The 22,948-nt window shown below is 42.4% G+C and overlaps 1 protein-coding gene across 1 annotated transcript in view; it reads right to left on the bottom strand.

Annotated features, from left to right (window-relative positions):
* Cep112 (centrosomal protein 112) overlaps positions 1 to 22,948 on the bottom strand; it is a 423,208-nt gene that overhangs the window by 26,476 nt on the left and 373,784 nt on the right. The window contains exon 23 of the mRNA XM_059272022.1: positions 14,024 to 14,113. Coding sequence (XP_059128005.1) covers positions 14,024 to 14,113 — 90 coding nt within the window. The remainder of the gene's footprint in view (positions 1 to 14,023; positions 14,114 to 22,948) is intronic.

The raw sequence follows: 22,948 nt of genomic DNA, 5'->3' as shown, positions 1-22,948 counted from the left end.
CTTAGAAAACCCAAGAGACATAGTGAAAACTCATTAGATCTCATATCATACTGGTTCTTCTTTATAGCACAGGTCTGTTTGTCTGTCTGCCCCTCTTTCTCTTTCTCTGTAATATATACATTGCAAAAACTCTGGATACTTCCTGCAAATGTAAGCAGTAACCATGCAGAAAATATAAGGGAAATCCACAGAAGAAAAAAACCTACATAATAAGGCTGGCATCAACTTAACACAAAATCTACCCCCCCACACACACATGGAGGAACAGGTCAGCTGTCCTGAAGCAGACTGAAGAGTAGCTCAGGAAATGCAGAGCTGTGAAATGCATGACAGGAAAACTCAACATTGCAAGTTATCCTAAAATAATTCATATGTTCAGTGTAACCTGAGCCAGCCAATCAGTGGGATTCTGAAAAAGAAAATCTTCAGGCTTAGGCACGATTTACATGAAAGAGGAATGCCTGAAAGTAATCAAGACATGATAGGAGGACCTGTCCTTGATAGGTGATGTCTGGTGCATGTCAGTACTCTCCTAACTCTGGTACTTGTAATAGCCGATTTGGTCTACACGTCAACTTTATGAAGTAGGTATTAACCCACTCAGAATAGGGACATGGAAGCAACAAGTAAACCAATTACCTGGAGGTTCTACAGTAAGTGGGAATGGCAGAGCTGGGATTGGAACCTAGGCATCATTCTTCAGCACTTGTAATACACAACTTGGATCCATACTAAATACACAAGTAAGAAAGGAGAAAATAGTTCCAAAAAGACTCTCATCTATGTGGAAAATTTGATTTTTGGTAAAGGTAGCTTTTTTCTTAAATGTGGGAAGTATGTCTTAGTCAAAAATGACAGTAATGACTATCCATTTTTCCCCCCAAGACAGGGTTTCTCTGTGTAGCCCTGGCTATCCTGAAACTCACCTGTAGACCAGGCTGGCCTTGAACTGAAAGATCCACGTGCCTCTGCCTGGGATTAAAGGTGTGTGCCACCACCACCCACCAATAATCTATTTGGAAATAAAACTAATAAAGTAACATTCTTATATTAGTTTCCTATCATTCTTATAAAAAATGACCCAATATTCATCTGCTTAAAATGACATGAATTTGTTATCTTATAGTTCTAAGATCAGACATCTCAGGGGATTAGCTAGTTCCTCTGCTATGGGTACCCCAAGGGCAAAAATCAAGGTGGCATCCTGCCCAAGGTTTTATTTGGAACCTATGGAAAGAACTCTTTTCCATGCCCATGCAGGTTTTGGGGCAAATTCAGTTCCTTATAGCTACATTTCCTTGCTGGCTGTCATCTCAGGACACCTTTTGGGTCCCCTAGAGCTGCATGCATTGCTCATCATGCTGTCCCCTCCATCTTAATGTGCAACTGTGTGTTTGGTTCTTTCTTGACACTCTGACCCTTCCTATTGCCCCATTCTTCACCTCTAACCATGACCCTTCCTACTGATCTGCTCTTCACCTCTAGCCATGGCCCCTCCTACTGATCTGCTCTTCTGCTTCTACCATGGCCCCTCCTACTGACCTGCTCTTTGCCTCTAACCACTACCCTTCCTACTGACCTGCTCTTCACCTCTAACCACTGCCCTTCCTACTGATCTGCTCTTCGCCTCTAGCCAAGGCCCTTCCTCCTGTCCAGTTCTGCTTCTGCCAGAGGAAGTTCTCTGCCCATGGCAGTCTTGTGTTTGGATTGGGCACACCACTTAGATAATCTGGGATAATCTCTTTTTAAAGTTACCTTGATTACACCTGTGAAGTCTTTTTTTTTTTTTTTTTTTGTCATACCCACAGATTCCAGAGATTAGATCATAGATCTCCATTGGAAGCCATTTGGTCTATTGTAACCCTTATCTCACAGGAAATATAATTAATGGTAAATGAACAAAACAGAACTCTGTACTTCATAACCTGGATTGGGACGGCTTTCCTAAGTAAATCTGTAAGTCATCTAGAAAACGACAGTGGCTGAGCCTTGTGTCACAGCCCCAGCCACTCCGGCTCATGGGGATGAGGCAGGAAGATAGGAAGATGGCACACTCAAGGTCTGCCTCGGTTACAGAGTGAGTTTTAGGCTAGCCTGGGCAATTTAGCAAGACCCTTCTCAGACAGAAGGAGGCAGGTGGGAATCAGCTCAGTGGAAGAGTGTTTATTGAGCATGCATAAAGACTAGGTTCAATCTCATCACAAAAACCAAACAAAACCCCAGGCACAGTAGCACAGTAATCTCAAAACACTAAAATACTGAACAAAAAAATTAAAAGATAAGCAACCAGGAGTATTTGCAATTTACTTGACTAATAAATCTGTAAGATACAGAATGTATCTTAAAAAATTCTATAGGTCAAGTCAGAAAAGTAAAGGGGCCTTAGCAGTTCACAGAAAGGTAGATGCTGGACTTCCTCCCAGCAGCGGTTTGTGTCAGAGCATCAGTAAACTGACTGGACAGAGAAGAATCCGGGCTAAGAGCACAGGAGAACCAGGACTGGCTTTGTGAGAGTGCATGTGGCAGACTTTGACAGTGTCTAGAGTCGTTGATGAGAAGCTGAACAGATGGTTTAATAGTCTCTTACACATGAAATTGCAGTCTGGGACTTTCTAAGGGGGAGTGTCTGGTAAAACCCCATGCTTTGGGCACATGCCAGAAAGGTTACATTCTGTGAGTAGGAGTGACCGGCTTGGAAATGCACCAGCTCTTTCCAGCAATGAAGTCTGGTCTTAGATCATCTCAGTCCCTGAAAATGAACTGGAATTATTCCAGACTGCAGTGCTGCCACCTGACTACAAATGTGAATTATCTCTGGAAGAAATGAACATCATCCCAGGTCTGAAATCATTTCTATAACATTCCCTATGAAGTGTCTACACTCAAAACAGCCAGTTCTAAAGAAAGGAAAGTGATCATAATCCCAAATACACAAACTTGCTTTAGATTATGGCTATCACACATACATTTAAAAAGAATCAAGATATATGTGCAACAGAATTAGGAAAATGATTGTGAACTTTGGTACAAATTAAAAAAAAATAAAAGAACTAAGTAGAAATTCTAACTGAAAAATATAATCAATATTTAAGACTGGCCTAATAGAAGATTAGATACAGCTAAGGAGAAAATTAGTGAACTAGAAGCTAGACAATGAGAAAATATTCAGAATAAATACAGAGAACAGGGTTAAAAGATTCCCTCCACAACACAGACAAACACAGACACACGTGTACACGTACACATGCACATGTTAACACACACACACACACACACAGAGAGTAATACTACAGTTGTTATGGAATATTTACAACCTGTTAAAAAATATTTCAACATAGAAGGTTACAGATCCAGATGGGTTCATCTGAATTCTATCATTTTTTTTTTTTTTTTTGAGCTGGAGGATGAGCCCAGGGCCTTGTTCATACTAGGCAGGAATTTTATTTCTGAACCACTTTCTCAGTTCTCTATCAAATACATCTAAAAATTATTTTATTTTGTTATTATTTTTGTGTATGAGTATTTTGCCTTGCATGTATGCCTGAGTACCCGTGTATGCCCCTGGAGGCAGGAAGAGGGCATTGGATACTCTGGCACCAGAACTACAGATGGTTGTGAGCCTCCATGTGGTTCTGGGGACCAAACCTAGGTCTCAGCCTCCAGGTGCTGTAATTAAAGATGTGCACTGTAGTGTATGGCTTTTTTATGTGGATGCTGGGGATCTGAACTTACGTTTTACAGCAAACACTTAACTGATCGAGCCATCTCCCCAACCCTCAAATCTAAGATTTATATAGAATTGCAAAAAACTAAGAAGATCTACCATGAAAATGTGAACACCACAAAGACAAGGGATTTCATTTGATTGCCCAAGAGTACAGTCACAGAGCAGGTGCTTGGTGAACTTCTGGTAAAGTTTGGTAGGCTTTTAGTCTAGTCTCAGCTGTCTGTCAGTTACCATGGCATCCTGTGATGTCTGTCTCACTCTCCTCTGTTATCAAATCACATAGAACCTGGAAATCTCATATACTGAAGGGAACACCAGTGATCCTTCAGATTAGTTTCTGATGTTTCCCCATTTCTATTTCCCTTTCTTCAACAACTGTGTTCATTCTCGTGGATCTGAAGCTGAAGGGTAGAAGAGTAAGGTGGTTCCTCCAGGGTGCGGGGTGGAGCCCCAGCCCTTTCATCCCACTGTGGCTTCTGTGAGAACAGAGTCAGAAAGCTGTGTGTGTGTCTTTCCACTGTCTGCACGAGGAAGAGTCCATGACAGCTTTGACAGGCCAGTACCAACAGGCTGAAGATTTCTTCTTTTTCTTAATCATCAGGACCTAGAGAATATCCTCTGCCCTCCCAGGTCTCCTTGCCCCTTCACCATAAATGTGCACAAATCTTAACTACCTATTTCCCTTTATCATGATAACAGGGCCCCTTACAGGATAACCAAGTTTCTGCGCCAGGCCTAGACATACAAAGTTTCAAAACAGGCCCACTATTAACATTTTAATCATGTCTACTATGCTATAATCTTTACTAGCTCTGTATTTTTTTTTTCTTTTAAGATAGGGTTTCTCTATGTAGCCCTGCTATTCTGGAACTCACTCTGTAGACCAGGCTGGCCTTGAACTCAGAGATCTGCCTGTCTCTGCCTCCCTAGTGCTGGAATTCAAGGTGTGTGCTACCACCACCTGGTTTACTAGCTATTTTTTCCCATTTAGTTCAGTGTTATCTTTAGTGTTTGAATATTCATATTTTTTCCTACTTAGAATTATTATGATTAAAAAAATTAATTTTTTTAAAAATTATATATGAGTGGGAGTATGTGTGTGTATGAAGAGCTATGTGCATGTGAGCGCAGGTGCCCAAGGAGGCCAGAGGTGTTAGATTTCCCCTAGAGCTGGGGTGCTCTCTTCCGAACGTGACAAGCAGGGTAAGCAGTCATGAAACATCTCTTTCTTGTCATCATGCTGCTTCACCCCACCCTCTTTTACCATCTCTGTGTTTATTTCTCCTTTCACTTCCTCTTTCCAGCTGTTCACTCAATTCCAAGAATTCAGTGCTCAGTGGCTGCCAGAAAAGTCAGCCTCCATGGGATACTGCTCAGGGACACAGGCTCCTTTTCCTCTTCCTGGAGATCCCATTCCATTACCAAGGTTAATGCTTCATAATTTTCGCCCATTAATTTTAAAAGGTGGTAAAGAAGCAACTTAGTTTTTGTTTCTGCCGTATAGTTCTTAAAGCTGCCATGATTTATTGGTGTGGAGTAAATCATTTGAGGATTAAAAAAAGATATCTTAAAAAGTTCAAAATTAGATCCAAACTGTCTTTGAAAATGAACCGAAGTGAGAAAATATTGTTAATTACTTCAGCAGAGAAGCATAAGATGAGACCCAGCCTAGGCAGGCACAGCCTGGCTTTGAGTGCTGTGCGGGAGCCCATATATCCTGGGCTCTCCCCTGATTATCATCCCTCAGCGTTTGCTACAAGGACAGAGAGCCACTTCAGCAATGCAGAAAATGCTTTCTGGACAAACAGCTGCAATGGTGTGGTGGGTGCCTGGCTGATATTTGCAACTGATATGTCAGCAAAGCACAGGATTAAAACCATGCAGTAGGCACACTGGGGATCCTCCTCCTCTCTTCTCCCCAGCACAATAAGTCCAGTGAAGTTCAAAACAAAGAGACCGAAGAAAGGAAGGACGAAACACAGAGCACATTCACACCGAAAGAGACCTTTCAGTGTGCCTCAACAGTGCTGGGATGGTGTGAGTGTTTTAGGGAGGGCTTTAGGGACAAGTGCTTGACCTACCTCGCTACTAATGTCTCCCGACTAACTGCTTTATAAGGAACATGCTGCGATGTGTATTGTAATAAAAATATATTGTCCCTGACACGGAGTTCAAGTGTTTGTTTCAGAAAACAGACACACGTAGACAGGCTCATTGAAAAGAAGATGTGGCCAAAATTAAATGCATTTTTATCCTTCATAACAACTCAAGCCTTAGGATGATGCATCATGCCAGCTGTCTGGGAACAAATACATTTTGTTGGCACGGGAACAAAAGAATCAGTCTGAATTTTGTAAATAAACTGTGGTTATTAAAATTGCTTGAAACAAGCCAGAATAATAACCATTAAACATGAAAAGTCAATAAAAGTCTTTGAATTATATTTCTGTTGCAATTATTATTCCTGTTTTCATAATGTGCTCTGGGAGAAAGCAGTTTTGAGTTGTTAGTACTTTCAAATAGAGTTCACTGCCGATGAGTTAGCCCACAGCAGCCAAGGCAGGGGAGTCTTAAAATCCATTATGGAAAAATGAGAAAATTAAAGGCTTGGAAGTCTGTAGAAGACCAAGTCTTCCTTTTAACAATTGTCACGATTATTGCTTAATCGATTTTCTGTCTTCCCAGCACCATCTTCTTTAAGGCTGCCCAGGACTCCATGGATTTGTTGGCTACCCTTGATGATGACTCAGGTGGTTTAATGATAAGCAATGCTAGAAAATGAAAGCTATGAACACATTGATTTTGGTTCTGCTCTATCCATGTTATTCCCTGGCAGATCACTGAGCACTGTGGGAGGCAAGCATCCTCCTTGGGAAGAACAGGCGCTGGCAGTTGATGGCTGTAACAAGTGGAAGGGCGTGAGGCGCTGTGGGGGGATGCCATGCTGGTACTACCCAAGAGCCACTTAACACTAAAAGCCCCAAACTTCCTCCGGCTCCAGGACCTAGGAAGGAAGAGGCAGAGTGCTCAGTTCATCTGTGGAGACAAGAAAGGACCATTTGGATGTCCTTTCACTCTGGCCTTCTCAGGGCATTAAAAAAAAGATTTCCTATTATTGTGCACATATGTGTGTATGGGCATGCGTCTGCCATGAGATGTGTGTACGTGTGTGTGTGTGTGTGTGTGTGTGTGTGTGTGTGTGTGTGTGTTTGTGTGTGTGTTATAAATTAGAGGACAACATTTTTAAGTCACCTCTCTGCTTCCATTGTGAGCTTGAGGGATTGAACTCTGGTCACCAGGGTGGACCACCAAGTGCTTTTACCTGCAGACCCATTTCACTGGTCCCTGAGAAGATCATTTAAGAGAAACTTGGAAGGGAAACCTGCCCTCCTTTACAGGTGAGCAGAAAGGAGGGCTGTGTGGAGGAGGTCCTGGCACCTCTCTTTATCTTAGTTTTCCCTGGTTCCCAACACTGTGGATGGCTGTGGGTGCTATAATGTTTGGGGAATAGCTCAGGGCCACCAAGGCTGTGAGAAGCTGTGAATGATCTTGTCAAATGAAATGACCATCTCAGACGAATAGCTGGAGTATTAGTTTCATAAAAGTCTAGACAAATATATGACTAGAAAGTTATTTAGACTATGTTTAGGAGGTTAATCCCAAAGGCCTGTATCCATGAGCCAAATTCAGGGCCTTTTGAGCAAGTCTTCAACCTTAGACCCCCTGTAGCATGTGATGCTGTTAATCTTCCTCCCCGCTCTCTCTTCTCCACCCTCTCTCTCTGTTCTGTCACTCCCTCCTCCCTCCCTTTCTCCCACTATACTCCCTGAGCGCGGCATGGCAGGTGGGTGGGCACAGGGCTGAGTGCTGATACACAGACCTAAATAGTTCCAGCGCACAGTCCTTCCCTCAGCATAGTCAGTAACCAAGGGAGTCAGCTAGGAAAGCCTTCAGTGGAGATCACAGGAAGTGCCACAAAGGACAGATGACAGAGGGAAGGAGAAGCCTTCACAAAGTGATTCACATGGCTCATAGGTGTCATGAAGGTGAGAGTCCATATCCTCCAGACACAGACTGATGGGGGACATTCTCCTGTTCCTATAGCACTAAATTCTCCTGGTTCTGCTCTTCCCTTCCTATACCCATTTGGCTCCATTGTATCTGCCTCTACTTTTTGGGTCCCTTGAGTTGGCCCTGACCATGCCGCTCATGGCCTCTTGGTACCCACGTTTTTGCTGTGGGCTTCTGCTGCAGTCCCACTGAGCAGGTGCTCAGAGCTCAAGGACTCTTTCTGGAGTTGGTGATTCAGTCTCCAACTCCTTTGTCCCACATGAATATCATTCCTAATGTCTCATAGGCCACATCGAAGAAACAACTGTAGTGATGTCTGCCACGCAGCATCTTCTCATCTGAAACATTCTGCCAGTTTTGATACATTCCTTTCTTATTCCTGCTTCCACATCTGTGCTTTGTGAAATTTTCCTCATGAGTAAATCTATCTACCCTTTCCATTCTCTTTGACAAGATCTAATTCAAGTCTTTCATGTTTCTCTTGTAACTTGCAATGTGAATTTCAATGCTATGATGTCTGAATGGATCTCTTATCTACTGTTGATGACTAATCTTTGCAAAGGATAAACTAGACCCCGTAGCACTCCCTATCTGAAAGACATTTCCAATTGCTGACATTCGGACAGAGATTGGAACTCCTACGTACTGCATCTGAGACTGGCCACCAACTGCCCTGACACATACCCCTGTGCTCAGTAAAGAGCAGATACTAGGGAACAAAGAATTTTTTTCTTTTCTTTTTTTAAATGGACGAAATGAATGAAACCAATTTTCTGGTCTTGTTTTCCTCTTTACTGATATTGCCCTCTGGCCAAAACATTACTTAATACCCCCTGACCACTTCAGAGCAGTTCTGCTTCACAACTTGCATTCTGTTCTCTAGCTAGAATGCCTTTCCTCTGTTCATTCAACGTCCAGCTCGGAGGCCCCTCCCCGCTATGAATAACTAATTACACACACTGCAGCTGCATGCTTTATAGTGTTTAAAGTATTTTTACATATACTATCTTTGATGTTCCCAAGAACCTTCTGGAAAGGTGTTACTAACAGTTCACAGAAGAGGAAGGGGCTTGACTAAGATCACGTGACTAGTAGACCAGGGTAGATTTAGAACCATGATGCTTTCACCGCTGGATGACACTAGTCATGAAGCCTCCCCACTTTCTTCACTTGGGTCTTGATGGGGTCTTTGGGACAACCTCAGACCTAAGCACACAGTGACCACCGAGACCGGCTCTGGTCACTAGATTCTCTCTTAACCAATGTGTTTAGGCCTTAATCATGAGGTTGGGCCTACACAGCTGTGGCTGAAGTAGGAGGGGTGAGTGACTTTCTGAAACTCTGTATTCTAAACCACTCTGGGCTACCTGTGCCTGTACAATCTAGACCTGGACATATCTTATACTATTAGGAGTGAAAGCAGCGGGCTACAAAAAAACGCTGGCCAGAAAGCCAGAGTGGCCACCAGAGGTAGCCTGAGGCGATGGGAGCTATTCACTGAAGGTTGCTGAAAGTGGAAGTGGCACCTCTTTCCTGACTAGCCATGGAAGGAGCTGCTTTACCTGGGTACCTAAGCTCTTGAAATGACTCGCTGTTGACAGTGTCACCCCCTAGTAGGGCACTGAGAACCCAACCTTCTCCTGGCTGAATCCTCACCCCTACTCTCCCCAGGGACCAGGAAGATGTGAAGTAGTGTCAAGGCTCTTGTTCTTCCCATGACTTAGACTGAGTCTTTGAGCCTTATAGATGAAAAAGCCTCTACTCTAACTCTGTGTCCAAAGTCTACATCAATACCTGGCTTCATGGTATTGTGAGACTAAAAGACCCTCGACAGCAGGGATCTACAACTCATTTATCTTGGTGTCTTCTCACACCCGGTATTGTCTTGCACAGAGAATCTGTGAAGACCAAAATGAGGCTTGGATAGGGCTTAGTGGTAGATCACGTACCTAGCGTCTATGAGGCTTGGATACAGTTTAGTGGTAGATCACGTGCCTAGTGTCTATGAGGCTTGGATACAGTTTAGTGGTAGATCACTTGCCTAGCGTCTATGAGGCTCTAGGCTCCATTCTCAGCACCAAGAGGGGAGAAAATGTAAAACATTGAATAGAAAAGAAAAAGTACCTCTTCCATGAAATGGTCAGCACTCTAAGTTATTTACTAGGAAGTCTCTGAAGATTGGCTTAAAAAATTCACTTATTTAAAGTAATTTTTCTGAGAAACAAAGTGATCAATGTAATCAAATATGAAAAAGAAGCAAGTCAATATATCAATAGAGACCACTCGACTTAATGAAATCTTTCCTTAGCCACTGGCAAAATCAATTAAATCCTTATGAAAGCTAATCATGTTTTCAACATTGAGATCACCAGTCTGAAACAAGGGGCTTATTACATGTGTTTTAGTACTCACACTGTATAGGCCAGAATTTGGTTCTGTTTCATGATATTGTTATAAAAACATGATTTATACATGTTAAAAATGCCCACAAAAGTTCAGCTTACTTCTTTTTTGCCTTCTCCTCTCTCTACTCTATAATTTGCCAGATCAAATATCTATTCTCCTTGTGAATTATAAAACATTTGGTCCCAAAGGTGAATTTCAGCTTTAGCCATAACATTGGCTCTGCACCTGAACTCAGGGGATAGACAGCATCTATCTACTTTGTGCTGTATTACCACGATGGAAAACCGTGCAGGAAGGGAGCAGAGCAGACCCAGCCTAGGCTCGGTCAGCTACTCCTGGACCATCCACGGGTGGCACAGCCTCTCTGGAGGGTTGTTTCTTTGCACAAGGAGGAAGTTTGATCAGAGCTCTGATCCCACCCCTTTTCCTGCAGTTAAAGGTTTCTTACCCAGATCTTATCTGGAATAGGAAATATATAACTCCTGGTGTGGATAAATATAATGGTGATTATATTTATTACTATTAGTTAGATTAACTTAGGGAACTAGCTATTTTCTCGTTCTAGTTCTCTGAATTTGGACATAAGGGCCAGTGGTGGAGGTGTGTTCTCTGCGGCTCTGCATGGCTTGCTGATCTGCCAATGGAGGAGACAGAGGAGAGCTGAGGGCACCCAGGCAAGTGGTGGGCAGAAAGGATACCACCCATCAAGACCTGATGAGAAGGAACCTTTTGTTTTTAATTAAAAACATAACTTTTAAAATGCCTCATTCATTTTTTGTTTTTGTAAAATCAAAACACAGGAATTTTTCTTAAATGAAAACCAGAAACAGTTTAAACTTTTTTTTTTAAAGCAAGTAAGTTATAAAAAGAAGCCTAGGAAATTGTCTTTTGTAATTCTGCCAGTTTCAATTAGATTTTTTTTATGCAACTAGTATCAGGATAATAATATTTAGTTGACAAGAAAGAGCATCAAGTTCTAAGTAGCTGTTCTGTGTTCATTTCACTTCAGTTGTTTGGCTGGGTGATGTGAGGCTAGCTACTGTTACTGTAGCTGCTGGGACAGTCACTGAAAAGGAAAGTCGTAGTATAATGCTGTTAACATTTTAGGCATCCCAAGTCCATAGAAACAGAAACTCTAAGAAACTGTGACCATAGCAGTCCTAATGCTTATTGATTATTTCTCTTGGGGTCATAAAATGAAAGGGGGAACATGAGTCAAACTTAGAAAAAAGGTCAAATTAGGTTATAGATGAATATTATTTATTTATTAAGTACCGATTCCTTGCTACTCTTTTGTGTTGAAACAGCTGGCCTTTCTGTTCTAGCCACAGCCTAAGGATCTGGTGCAAAGAACCTAACACCTCATGGTGGCGATGACTAAGACACTCAGCTTCATCCACGGGTATTTCCTGATGTTTCTTTGGTAAACCATAGCCTAATAGAAGGTAGCAGGAATTAGTGTAAGAAGTATTCTAAAAGCTATTGTCACTGCAAACATGAAAGCAACTTTGATGATCAAAAAGAAGTCGACAACAAAAAAAGGCTGAAAGTAGTTCCTGAATCCTTCCCTATTGTTCATTTGGGATTTCTTGATTTCCCAACTCTCAACATATTATGGAATTTTCTGTGTGAAGTTTTGCCATGAATTTAAGTGGTGTCAACAAAGTTTTACCTTAAGTCACATTTTACCACAAAATGGAGAAGCCGCTGCCCTCCAGGGAGCCCCAGAAAGTTTTCTGCTTTTCAAAAGCTTGCTTTTTTAAAAATTTCTTTTAGTTACAAGTGTCCTGGGCAGAGGGTGGTGCTCAGGTGACCTTCTGTGACAATTAGACTCATGTTGCTTGGACCTGCATGCCACCACACTGCCACCTAAGGATGTGGTTTTATCTGTGGCCAACTCTGCCCTGTGTCCTTTCCTTTGTCCCGTGCCCTTCTCTGCCTGTAGAAGGTCAAGGGGATGAGCTGCCATCTCAGGCATTTAGAACTCCGGGTTTCCTGTCTTGCCATCCTCAGTGAGCCTGTGATTGAAACAGGCGCCGTTTGTTTCTTCCTTTCTTACACTAACTAGAAATGAACCTTAAAGTTGTCATGATAGGAACGAGGTCTAGAACCCAGATGACCTTGTGTCTGATACACTTCTGCTAGGTGCGGTCTTATGTGGCCATCTGTAAAGCAAGGACGGCAATGCTGACCTTCTATGGTCACAGAGAGGACTGAATGCTTCTTGTACATTTGGAAAGTATAGCTTTTTGTTTTCTGAATCAGAGTATTTCCACCGTTTTCAACTATATGACACGGATACTATATAACACACAATTTATAAATACATGCATATGTACCTGTGAAAACAGAACTATAAATGTGACATTGATTCTACAGGGAATACACCATGGCGTGGCTAGCAGTTATAGGAGTCAAGTCAACACAGTAGTAAATTTTAACATTTTAAGTCTCATATCTTTATATAAAAATTAACTCAGAATGGATCACATACTTGAATGTAAATCATACAGCTGTAAAACTTTCAGGGAAAAAGGAGAAAATCTGGAACTTAGTGCTGGGAAAAAGGTTCTCTAGCTTGACACTAAGAACATGATCCATAAGAGGAAAAGCCGATAAGCTGAACTCAGTTAAAAACCTTTTGGTTAGTGAGTCCGTTAAAAGAACTCAGAGACAAGCTAGAGAACATGGGAGGCACGTGACAACTGTACAGTGCAGCAACCGTTAGAACTCAGCACCATTTTGTCCCCCTCTCTGCCTTCAGGCCCCCTGTGAATGTCTCCAGAGGGGAACAGAGCCTCCATGACCAGACCTGAACACTTAGGTTCTTCAAACGTCCAGATGACCCGTCCTGAGATCCCGTCCTGACTGTACTGACACAGCTGAGGGGTCCATACCTGGCAGCACTCCTGGTGGCTTGTGCTGGCTATTGTGACACTGAGGAAGCAGTGACAGGACTATACCCAGTGGCTGAGGACAACGAATCACCAGAATCTCATTAACGCTCTTGCTCTGTTGGGCCACTGTTAAAGCTTTTAAAGTGTCAAAATTGCCACTTGCTATAATTCATTAAAACTAAGAGTTGAGTAAAAATAAGCCTGTCATTTGAAAATAAAATAGGTCATTAGCTATTGTCATAGTCAGCTTATTTTATTAAAAAAATGAAAGAAAGAGAACATTAAAACATAAAAGAAAATCTGATTTATGCCTGTTAACTAAATAATGTCTATTTATTTTATGGGGCTTTATACAATCCACAGAGAAATCAGAATATATATTCCCTTATTTTTAAATGATGGTGGAGAAGACACTGCTGGCTGCCTCCCCAACATCTATTTCTCTGCTTCTTGGTTTCCTTCCCTTCCTTGCGTAACTCCATCATCAGCTGGTGAGTCCTGACTGGTCATGGCTAATTGGGGTACTCTCAGTTCTCTTGCCCTTGGTTGGGATGCTAGGCCGAGCACTGGCCTGCTATATGAAAACAGTATGGAAGAAGGAAGAGGAGTGAGTCTAAAGAGCTCCTTATTCCTTAGGAGAGGAGTCTAGAAACCGACTACCTTCTGTATCCAAACAGCACAGATCTGGTGGGATATGTGGCATTGTTGTAGCCATCTTGGGATTGCTTTGAGAATTAGGCCACCAAAGGAGGTCGAGGCACTGGAATGTCAGAGATGCAGCTCCACTGTTCTGTGTGGTCACACTCACCCCTGTTTCTAATGACCTGGGCACTCTTTCTCAAAGCAGGAGGGTCCTAGCTGACACACTGAAGCAGGCGCTGAGCCAGAGAAGGAAGGGACAAAGGAGCCAGAGTGGACTCACCTGTTCCTGTGCCTCCAGGTCTCTGTGCTGTAACTTCTTCTCTGCACTTTGCACCTGATTAGAGCGGGTTTCTAGTTCAGCTTGTAAAGCCTGAAACAGTGTAAAAGAAATACAGCAACGTCAAAAATTAGTGTACTTGAAAAGTGGCTTTTCAACATGAATTGATATTACCCGGGCCTCAGATGGTGGCTTATTAGTGTTGTTTCAAAGAGTTTCAGCTAACGAGCCCAGGTTTTGTGTACTAGGCCCACATCCTTTGTGCTTTAGGGAAACCTAGAATAAAAACTACAAGTGCAGCTGAGTGGTGGCACATGACTACAAACCAGCACTCAGGAGGCTGAGGCAGGAGAACTGCTGTGAGTTTGAGACAAGTCTATATGGCAAGACCCTGTCTCAAAATGCCAAAAAGCCAAAGCAAAGAAGTCCTAATGTATAAAACAGACAAATTAGCAAGTGTTGATTATTATTAAAATGTCTCATTTCCAGCATCAGGCTACAACCATGTGATGATGGATGAAGTTTATGTTAGTGAAAGCAGCCTTACCAGTAAAACAACGAAGTGTAGGCATCTACAGGTATTGTGATATCTAATCATAATTACCAACCAATAGTAAACCCAAAGGAGTGTCCACAGCAACTTAGAGGATAGTGTGGAATTTGAAGAATCTGGAAGAGGTGGACAGAGGTGACCTTTCAGTTGTCAAGTAGCTGTTAGAAGCAGATTCCAGGTCACTATGGGGAGGTGAGAATCTACAAAAGTCTATAAGTATCATCTTGTCAATCACCATTTTAAGTAAAAAGTAAACTAGAAAAGATGAAGAATATACAAGGGTAACTCTGTATCATTACAGAAATAATACACAGAAGGTTTGTGTGAACAGAAAGCATGGGGTGATAGTAACAATGACGGTAAACAGTCTCAAAATGAACTCCATCCAGTCAAGATCACTGCATTATGCTGAGATTGTGATAGGGACCCTACATGTTATGAGAAGAGAAACAAAAAGGCCCTCCTAATTCTCAGACCTACGTTATAATAGCGGGGGAGTGAGCAAACAGTGAGTGTGATACATAGCCTCAGCGCAGGAGAAAGATATGGCAGAGGAGGGGGCTATTTTGGGGAACAGGTTACAATCTTAAAACAGATGGCTCAGAAGGGGTTATCTGTGCAAAGGTTTGCTGCAGGGGACAGTGCAGGCCTCGTGGATGGGCAGAAAAGCCTTCCTTCCAGTCAGAGGACAGGGGAAGCCACAAAAGTTAGCATGGAGATGGGGCGGAGTGGGGACAACGGGGTCTCAGGCTCTATGGAGTGTCACACGCAGGTCAGTGTAGTAGTATAGTCCACTGAGATGGAGGGCTGCTGAAGGACTCTGAGCTAGCACTGCTTTAGCTACAGTCTAGACAAGGCAAGGTAGACACGAAGAGGCTGGTCAGGACCATCGGTTTGCTGGGAAAGAATGATGGAGAATTGTATTGGGTGGAAGCAGTGAATGAAATGCTAGAGTCCTGGTAGATTCAGAAGGTAGAGGTGGTGGACCTGAGATGCAGAGCATGAAAAAAAAGAGGACCCCAAGGAGTCTGCTCAGTTTCTTCTAAGAGATAGGGCAGGTGTTCTGGTGGAAGGCCTGGAGCTCAGCCTGGGACAGAAGTCTAAAATGCCTATTGCATATCCAAGTGCCACAGGTTCAGGCATAATGTCTAAGTTAGGGTTCATTATAAATTCAGTGTGCGAGGCGTGGTGGTGCCCACCTGTAATTGTAGTACCCAGGATGCTAGGGCAAGAGGATTGTAAGTTCAAGGTTGGCCTGGGATACAAAGTGAGACGCTGTGTTAAAAACAACGTTCCAGGACAGCCAGGGCTACACAGAGAAACCTTGTCTCAAAAAAACCAAACCCCAAAAAAACCCAACCAACCAAACAGAAAACCAAAAAACCAAAACAGCAACAACAATAGACAACAACAAACAACAAAGTAAACTAAAACAGACAAAAATTTCAGTATAAGGTCAGTCTTGTCTACACATGCACACACACACACACACACACACACACACGCACACACACACGCACACACACACGCACACACACACGCGCGCACACACACGCACACACGTGCATACACACACACATACACACACACACGCACACACATACACACATACACACATTTGAACAACAGTTTTTAATTTGGGGGTTGGATCTTAGACTCTTGGAGCATCTAATGAAAGCTGTATGGTCACTCTCCAAAAGGGGAAAACCACTTTTATGGTTTTGTTTCGGATACAGAGTCTCACTATGTATCCCAGGGACTGTTTGAAGCCCATTCATGGGTAGACCTCATGCTAAGAACTTTTAATTTACAAAGTAGAATGAGTTTATGTACTTTAGGGTCTCTTTGATATTAAACATTATAAATCTACAATCTGACCAGGTCTGGGAATGAGCTTGGGAATCTCAAGTTCTTATCTCTTTTTATACTGTTGTAGTCTGTTTCCAAAAAGATGGATGCAATTGTTCCAATTCTTGTCAGTTATGTAGCATTCCTTTACTTGTGACAGCTCTCAGTAAACAGGATGGTATAGCATCTTCTTAAAAACAGCACGAGTGTGGAGAGTAATGACCACTGTTGGGGAGGGAATCCATGCACTTCTCTGTCCAGCTCTCTAGCTTATCCTACTGCAGTCAGAGATCGTCTGGAACCAAACACAATGATGTCTCCCGGAAGAAATCTGGAGCCACTCTCCAGCACCTCTGAAATGCAGCTTGAGCTCTTCAGTACAGCACGAAAGGGCCTTGGACTAATGGCATGGAGGAAGCCCCCGTGGGCTTGTGTGTTGTTCTGGAGCCATGGTTACTTATCATTGGTAGCAAGCTAAGGCAGGGTGGACGGTATTTCTAACTCCCGTGATGAGTCTTTATGGCAGGTCATATTCTGTCTTTGCTAGCGAGGAGATCATGGGGCTCTGCATGCTCAGGTTCACGTGGGCTGACATTAATGTTTCTCTAACTTCAGATTCAACACCTGGGCTGTGCTCTGCTGCCTCTTTCTCCTTCGAGCTAGTTTCTCCTCTCTTTATCCCACCTACCCTGTTCTGAAAACTCGGTTCGAGCTCACTGGACTCCTCCGGGTTCTTCCCCACCACTAGGGAGAACCAATTGTTGAGAACCAATGAACGTGCCTGAGTGAGGCTGCAAATGACTCAGCTGTAGGCTCTCTGCCCCTTCTGCAGGCTCAGTGCCTGGCCAGCCCAACGCCTGGCCCAGTCCCAAATCGCCCCTGAAGGGAACTGACTCAAATGGTGGGGTTCTCCCCAGGATGTCTGCCTTGACCGTCAGGGCTTCTGGTGGTCCTTACTATGGCGCATTTGACCAGTGGTAGTCTTGTGTTTTGAAATAGAGAATCTATCCATGTCTTTATTATATCTTATAATATGCATAGCCACATCACACACACACTTATATAATGGTTATTATAATAATATGTTGTCTGGTTCCTGCCATAATAAAGTATTTTGTTTTTTAGTTTTTGGTTTTATTCACAGAAAAATACGAAGTTGTGCATCTCTCTCGTCTTAAACAAAACCCGTTTCCTTCCTCCTGGCCGCCCCGCCCGCATCGGCCCTTCTCTGGCAGACCCCACACTCCGCATACCATCTTCTGTCATTCTCTTTTGCTCCGAGCCTCACCATTCTCCTGGGTCTCACTTCACTGATCACTTGCTACTCCAAATGCCAAAGTCAGAAACTAATTTGTTTCTTTACTTGTGACAGTATTTCACACCTACTTGTGTTTTTCTTTTGAATTATGAGGAACTAACTGTCCCAATGAAAGCAGAGGGTTAAGAAAGAAGGCTGCTTCAGATGAAAAGTCAAACAGGAGGAGGAGGAGGAGGCCTTGAGTGGGAGCAGTAGCTATGGAGAAGCGAACTCAGGTGGTAGAGTCATGAATGGAAGTTTGGGAGAAAAGAGAGACAGACAGCTCAAGGTTTTGACAATGAGAGCTGAGGATTAGGAGCAGTCAGAAGTGTTGGGCAGTGTGGTTGTAACAAGCAGACTTTATAGGGCTAGTGGAACTGTGATATTAATATTTATATCCAACAAGTTCCTATGTTGAAATCCTAACACCCAAGGCAATGGTACTAGTTTGAGCTCCTCAGATGTCACACAGGAGCCTTGGACAACAGGCATGGCTATAGCTCTGCATGCTTGTGTGCCATACCGATTGGTATCAGCACCCCAAGAAAAGGAGCTTGTCAGAGACAGCCACCTCGGAGCCAGAAATCACGCTCTTACCAGACACCCGGTCTGCAGATGCCTTGTTGCTGAAGTCTTAGTTCTGGAGTAGAGAGGAATAAGTGTTGGATGTTTGTAGCACTGTAGCTTAGTGGGTATAGTTACAGCCTCCTGAGCTGACAGGCAGCTTGTAGAGCTGGGTCTGAACAGGTACAGAGTGCCTTAGAGCCATGAGCAGGGGGACACTTGTCTAGGGAAATGAGCAAATTGAGGAAGGTTCTAAAACCTGACCTTTGTGATGGCCACAAAGCAGCTCAGGCAGAGATTTGAAGAGGAAGCCACAGAGCTTCGAGAATCTGGAGGAGAAGGAGGCAGTGGTAGAGACAATGTGAGGGGAGTCAAATGAAAGAATGTTTCTAAGGTAGACAAACGTTTCCAGGAGAACAAAATCAGATCTTATCTTGTCTTTTTATTCCACACAGAGAGACTATTCCATCTACCATGTTTTATCATTATTATCAAGATAGAATTCAAATTACACTTGCTTTTCAAAAGCAGTAGTACTTAAAACTTGCTCATAGTTTAAAAATGTAAAATACTATCTTCTTAGAGGTTAATCAGAGAAAGTTGAGTCTAGAAATGACTTTTATTATCTATTAAAAATCAGTGAAAAATATTGAAAAGTAACCAAAATCTTCTACTTTCTCAATTAAAGTGTAGTGCACAAAAGGAAAATGATAGTTTCTGTTGGCAACTGTTTCGGATTTATATTCTAAAATAATTATTATATTGTTTGAATTGAACCTTTGATTTTGACATAATGACTGTGGGAAAATGACCACAACTCAGAATGTACAACCAGTGGACTTTAAGTTGTGGTTTCTTTTTTGAAAAACAATTAGATGTTACATCACACACACACACATTCACACACTTGTACACACACACACACACACACACACACACACACACACTCAAATTTTTAGCTTATTCCTGAGAAAAGCCCAAGAAATTGAAGAACAGAATGTCCCATTAGGTCAAAACTTTGAAACCAATCCTGGCTTTGAACATGTAAGTTTTTATTCTGCAAGATTGTTCCGTCTTGGTTCTGCTGTGTCAACTTGTATCATTTCTGAAAAGCCAGGTCTTTTCTCTAATTATATCTGTTTTTGAATACTATGCAGGTAAGTTTGGTAGAGACTTGGGCTGTTCTTGATTTTTTGGTATTTTGTGGTAGGAAACAAAGGACATTGGAGCATGAATCTTAAAAAAGTCTTATTACTAAGAACAAACCCGGAGACAGGTATTGGGGTGAATGCTGGAAGATCAGAGAAGCAGAACAAGCCACAGTCACCTCGCCTTGCTAATTCCTCAGCTGATCCTGTTTCCTCAGAATGGAAGCTTCTGAGTCCTCATCCAAATGGATCTCAGCTGAACTGCTTCTCGAAAGCCTGGAGCTTAACCAGCCTCTCGTTCCTGGTTTTCACGCCTTAAATACCTTTCTGCTTTCTGCCATCACTTCCTGGGATTAAAGGCTCACTTCTGTGATTAAAGGCGTGAGTCACCATGCCTGGTTGTTTCCAGTGTGGCTTTAAACTCACAGAGATCTGGATAGATCTCTGCCTCACAAGTGATAGGATTAAAGGTGTGTGTGCCACCATTTTCTGGCCTCTATATCTAGTGGCTGTTCTGTTCTCTGACCCCAGATAAGTTTATTAGGGTGCACAATATTTGGGGAACACAATATCACCACAGGACATGTTCCAGAAGAAAAATGTAAGTGACATAATATATTCTACACACACAATGAGGGCTTCCCACACTCTAAAAGTGAAGGGGCTAGAATATAAAGTACCACAGTAGAGGCACAGCCTCTCTGTACTGCAGGCCATGCTTTGCCCCTATGAGAAGACATTGAGAGACTGGAGGTCTGTATTCTTATGAGATAAACTTACAATGAAATTTAGGCTTTACTTTTTAATGGTAATGGTCTATTTTCAATTTGAAATATGTAAGGTAATTTTTAGAGTTTGTCATAAAGGTCTGTAAACAGGTGATTGGAGAGATGGCTCAGTGGTTAAGAACACTGACTGCTCTTCCAGAGGACCTGGGTTCAATTTCCAGCACCAAAGGGCAGCTCATAACTGTATGGAACTCAGTTCCAGGGAATGTGACACTCTCACCCATACACACATGCAGGCAAAATATCAATGCGTATAAAATAAAAATCAATATTGAAAAAGTCTGTAAACCTCGTCCTTTAGTTTTGATCCATTAGACAGAATGACACTAGTGCAGAAACTCCAGTTACAAAGGTGGACTGAGGATGACTCATACTTGTGCACTGAGAGACTGGAGGTCTGTATTCTTATGAGATAAACTTACAATGAAATTTAGGCTTTACTTTTTAATGGTAATGGTCTATTTTCAATTTGAAATATGTAAGGTAATTTTTAGAGTTTGTCATAAAGGTCTGTAAACAGGTGATTGGAGAGATGGCTCAGTGGTTAAGAACACTGACTGCTCTTCCAGAGGACCTGGGTTCAATTTCCAGCACCAAAGGGCAGCTCATAACTGTATGGAACTCAGTTCCAGGGAATGTGACACTCTCACCCATACACACATGCAGGCAAAATATCAATGCGTATAAAATAAAAATCAATATTGAAAAAGTCTGTAAACCTCGTCCTTTAGTTTTGATCCATTAGACAGAATGACACTAGTGCAGAAACTCCAGTTACAAAGGTGGACTGAGGATGACTCATACTTGTGCACCACTCAAATGAGCGGCCTGTTCAGTGATGCCCACGCTTGTTTATGTGCACCACTCCAATCCAGTTATGAGTGGGGCTGATAAGATCGCCTATGAGCAGGCTTTCTTTGACATATAAATTGACACAGAAATGATATTTTTCTTTCTAGTACTGCTAACTTCAGGTTAAGATAAAATACAAGTAAAAGCTATAAGACTGAATTTGATTTTCTTCTTTATTTTCATTTATATTTTTAATTAAATAACACCTCAAACCACTGGGACAAAGAAGGCCAAGTTCTGTTATTCATGCAGGGAGACACACATCCAGGGCTACTAAAGATGGCATGAGGGCAGAGTGCGCCATTTTGATGGGTGCTTTCACCAATGGTGGAGGCCACTACAGCTCCTGCTTTATTATCATTTTTAAATAGGCCACAGCTAGGTGCAAAAGTAACAAGTCTTGGCCAGCTGAAATGCCACTCAAGATTTCTTATGAAGAGTCACTTCATTCACAGCTCCCCAGAATGAATAATGAAGCGTTTGGAGAGAGGAATAGAGCAGCACTCAACTGAAGAGCTGCAGGAAGCTGGAGCTCCTGCAGGGACCACTGACCCATCCCCAGAGCTTGCTATCATTTTTCCTATCATGGTGACATTCAGGCATTGGTCCTATACTCCTGCATGCCAGGAAACCACTTCTAAAGACCTTCCATAACCAGTCTGCCTTGTGATATTGGCGTGAAGAAAAGGGGTCTTTGGGGGATTTTAACCCAACACATCTGCTACTTTGCACATAAGTCAAATTTCCTTTCAGGCAAAAACCTTAGTGTTGTTGCAATAAGCCACATGCGTGAGAAACAGCATTTGAGTGTGAACTTGCTGGGCCTCTGATTCAACATAAGAACAAAAACATTATTCACAATGTGAAAAACAAAGAGGGCGCTTTCTTGAAAGAATAAGAAAAATTTCATTTTTTCCCTTTCTTTCTCACATCTATTTTCAGTCCTTTAAAATTCCTAAAGGATTTCCTCTAAGAATGCACTTTTAAAAAAGCTAAGTGTTTCCTGGTCTGCACAGAGGTTCCAGGAAAAGAAATCATGTTATTCCAAGGCTTTGATGCTCTAAGGAAGCTGGACTCCCCCAACGTACCTCATTAATGCTCCCTGTCACACAGCAGACCATCCAACAGAGAGTCTGCAAGTCTCTTAAAGTAGCCTTTCTGTTTCCACTGAGAAAATTCACACTACATCCGCCCTCCCCTCCTTCTCAGGCAGTCTCCAGTGTGAACAAGTCCTTATCTTGGGTGGTAGAAATCCAGGATAAAGTTTAAGAGCCACAGCTCGGGAACTTTCTAGAGCAATAGGGAATTTCTTCCTCTGGCTGGTGTGTTAACCACATGCACTGAGTTCAGTCTTTGCAGAACAGCACAAATCATTAAAAATGTTAGATCCATACAGACCATCACTCTTTTGCCCAAGCCCAGGGAAGGGAGTGGATCCATCAGCCATTCATTTCAATTTCAATTTTTTTTTTTTTTTTTTTTACAATGTTAACCATTCACATATTCAACCTCAAACACCCTCATTCAAGATTTTTTTTTTTCCATGAAACATCTCAAATCTGGATATAAGGAAGCTCAGGTTTCTCATTAAGTTCTTATAGCCCCTACAACACGCTTGTGTTCTGCTTCTACTGTGATTTTGCCTGCTTCCCCCTCATTTTAGACTGTGCTTCATGAGGACAACAACATTCTCCCCCTATCTTTAGAGTGATCTCTGAGATACTCAATACATTGTTATTTACATAGCAGTTTGGTGCTGGTAATATGAACTGGTTACATAAAGATCAAGTGCCTTTCCATTTAAAACAGTTTTGTAGGCTGGGGAAATGGCTCAGTGGGTAGAAGGTTTATTGGGCAAGTATGAGGACCTGACTTTGA

This window comes from Peromyscus eremicus, chromosome 8a (assembly GCF_949786415.1).
Source record: "Peromyscus eremicus chromosome 8a, PerEre_H2_v1, whole genome shotgun sequence".
Taxonomy (NCBI): domain Eukaryota; kingdom Metazoa; phylum Chordata; class Mammalia; order Rodentia; family Cricetidae; genus Peromyscus; species Peromyscus eremicus.
This window is presented reverse-complemented; position numbering and strand designations above follow the sequence as displayed.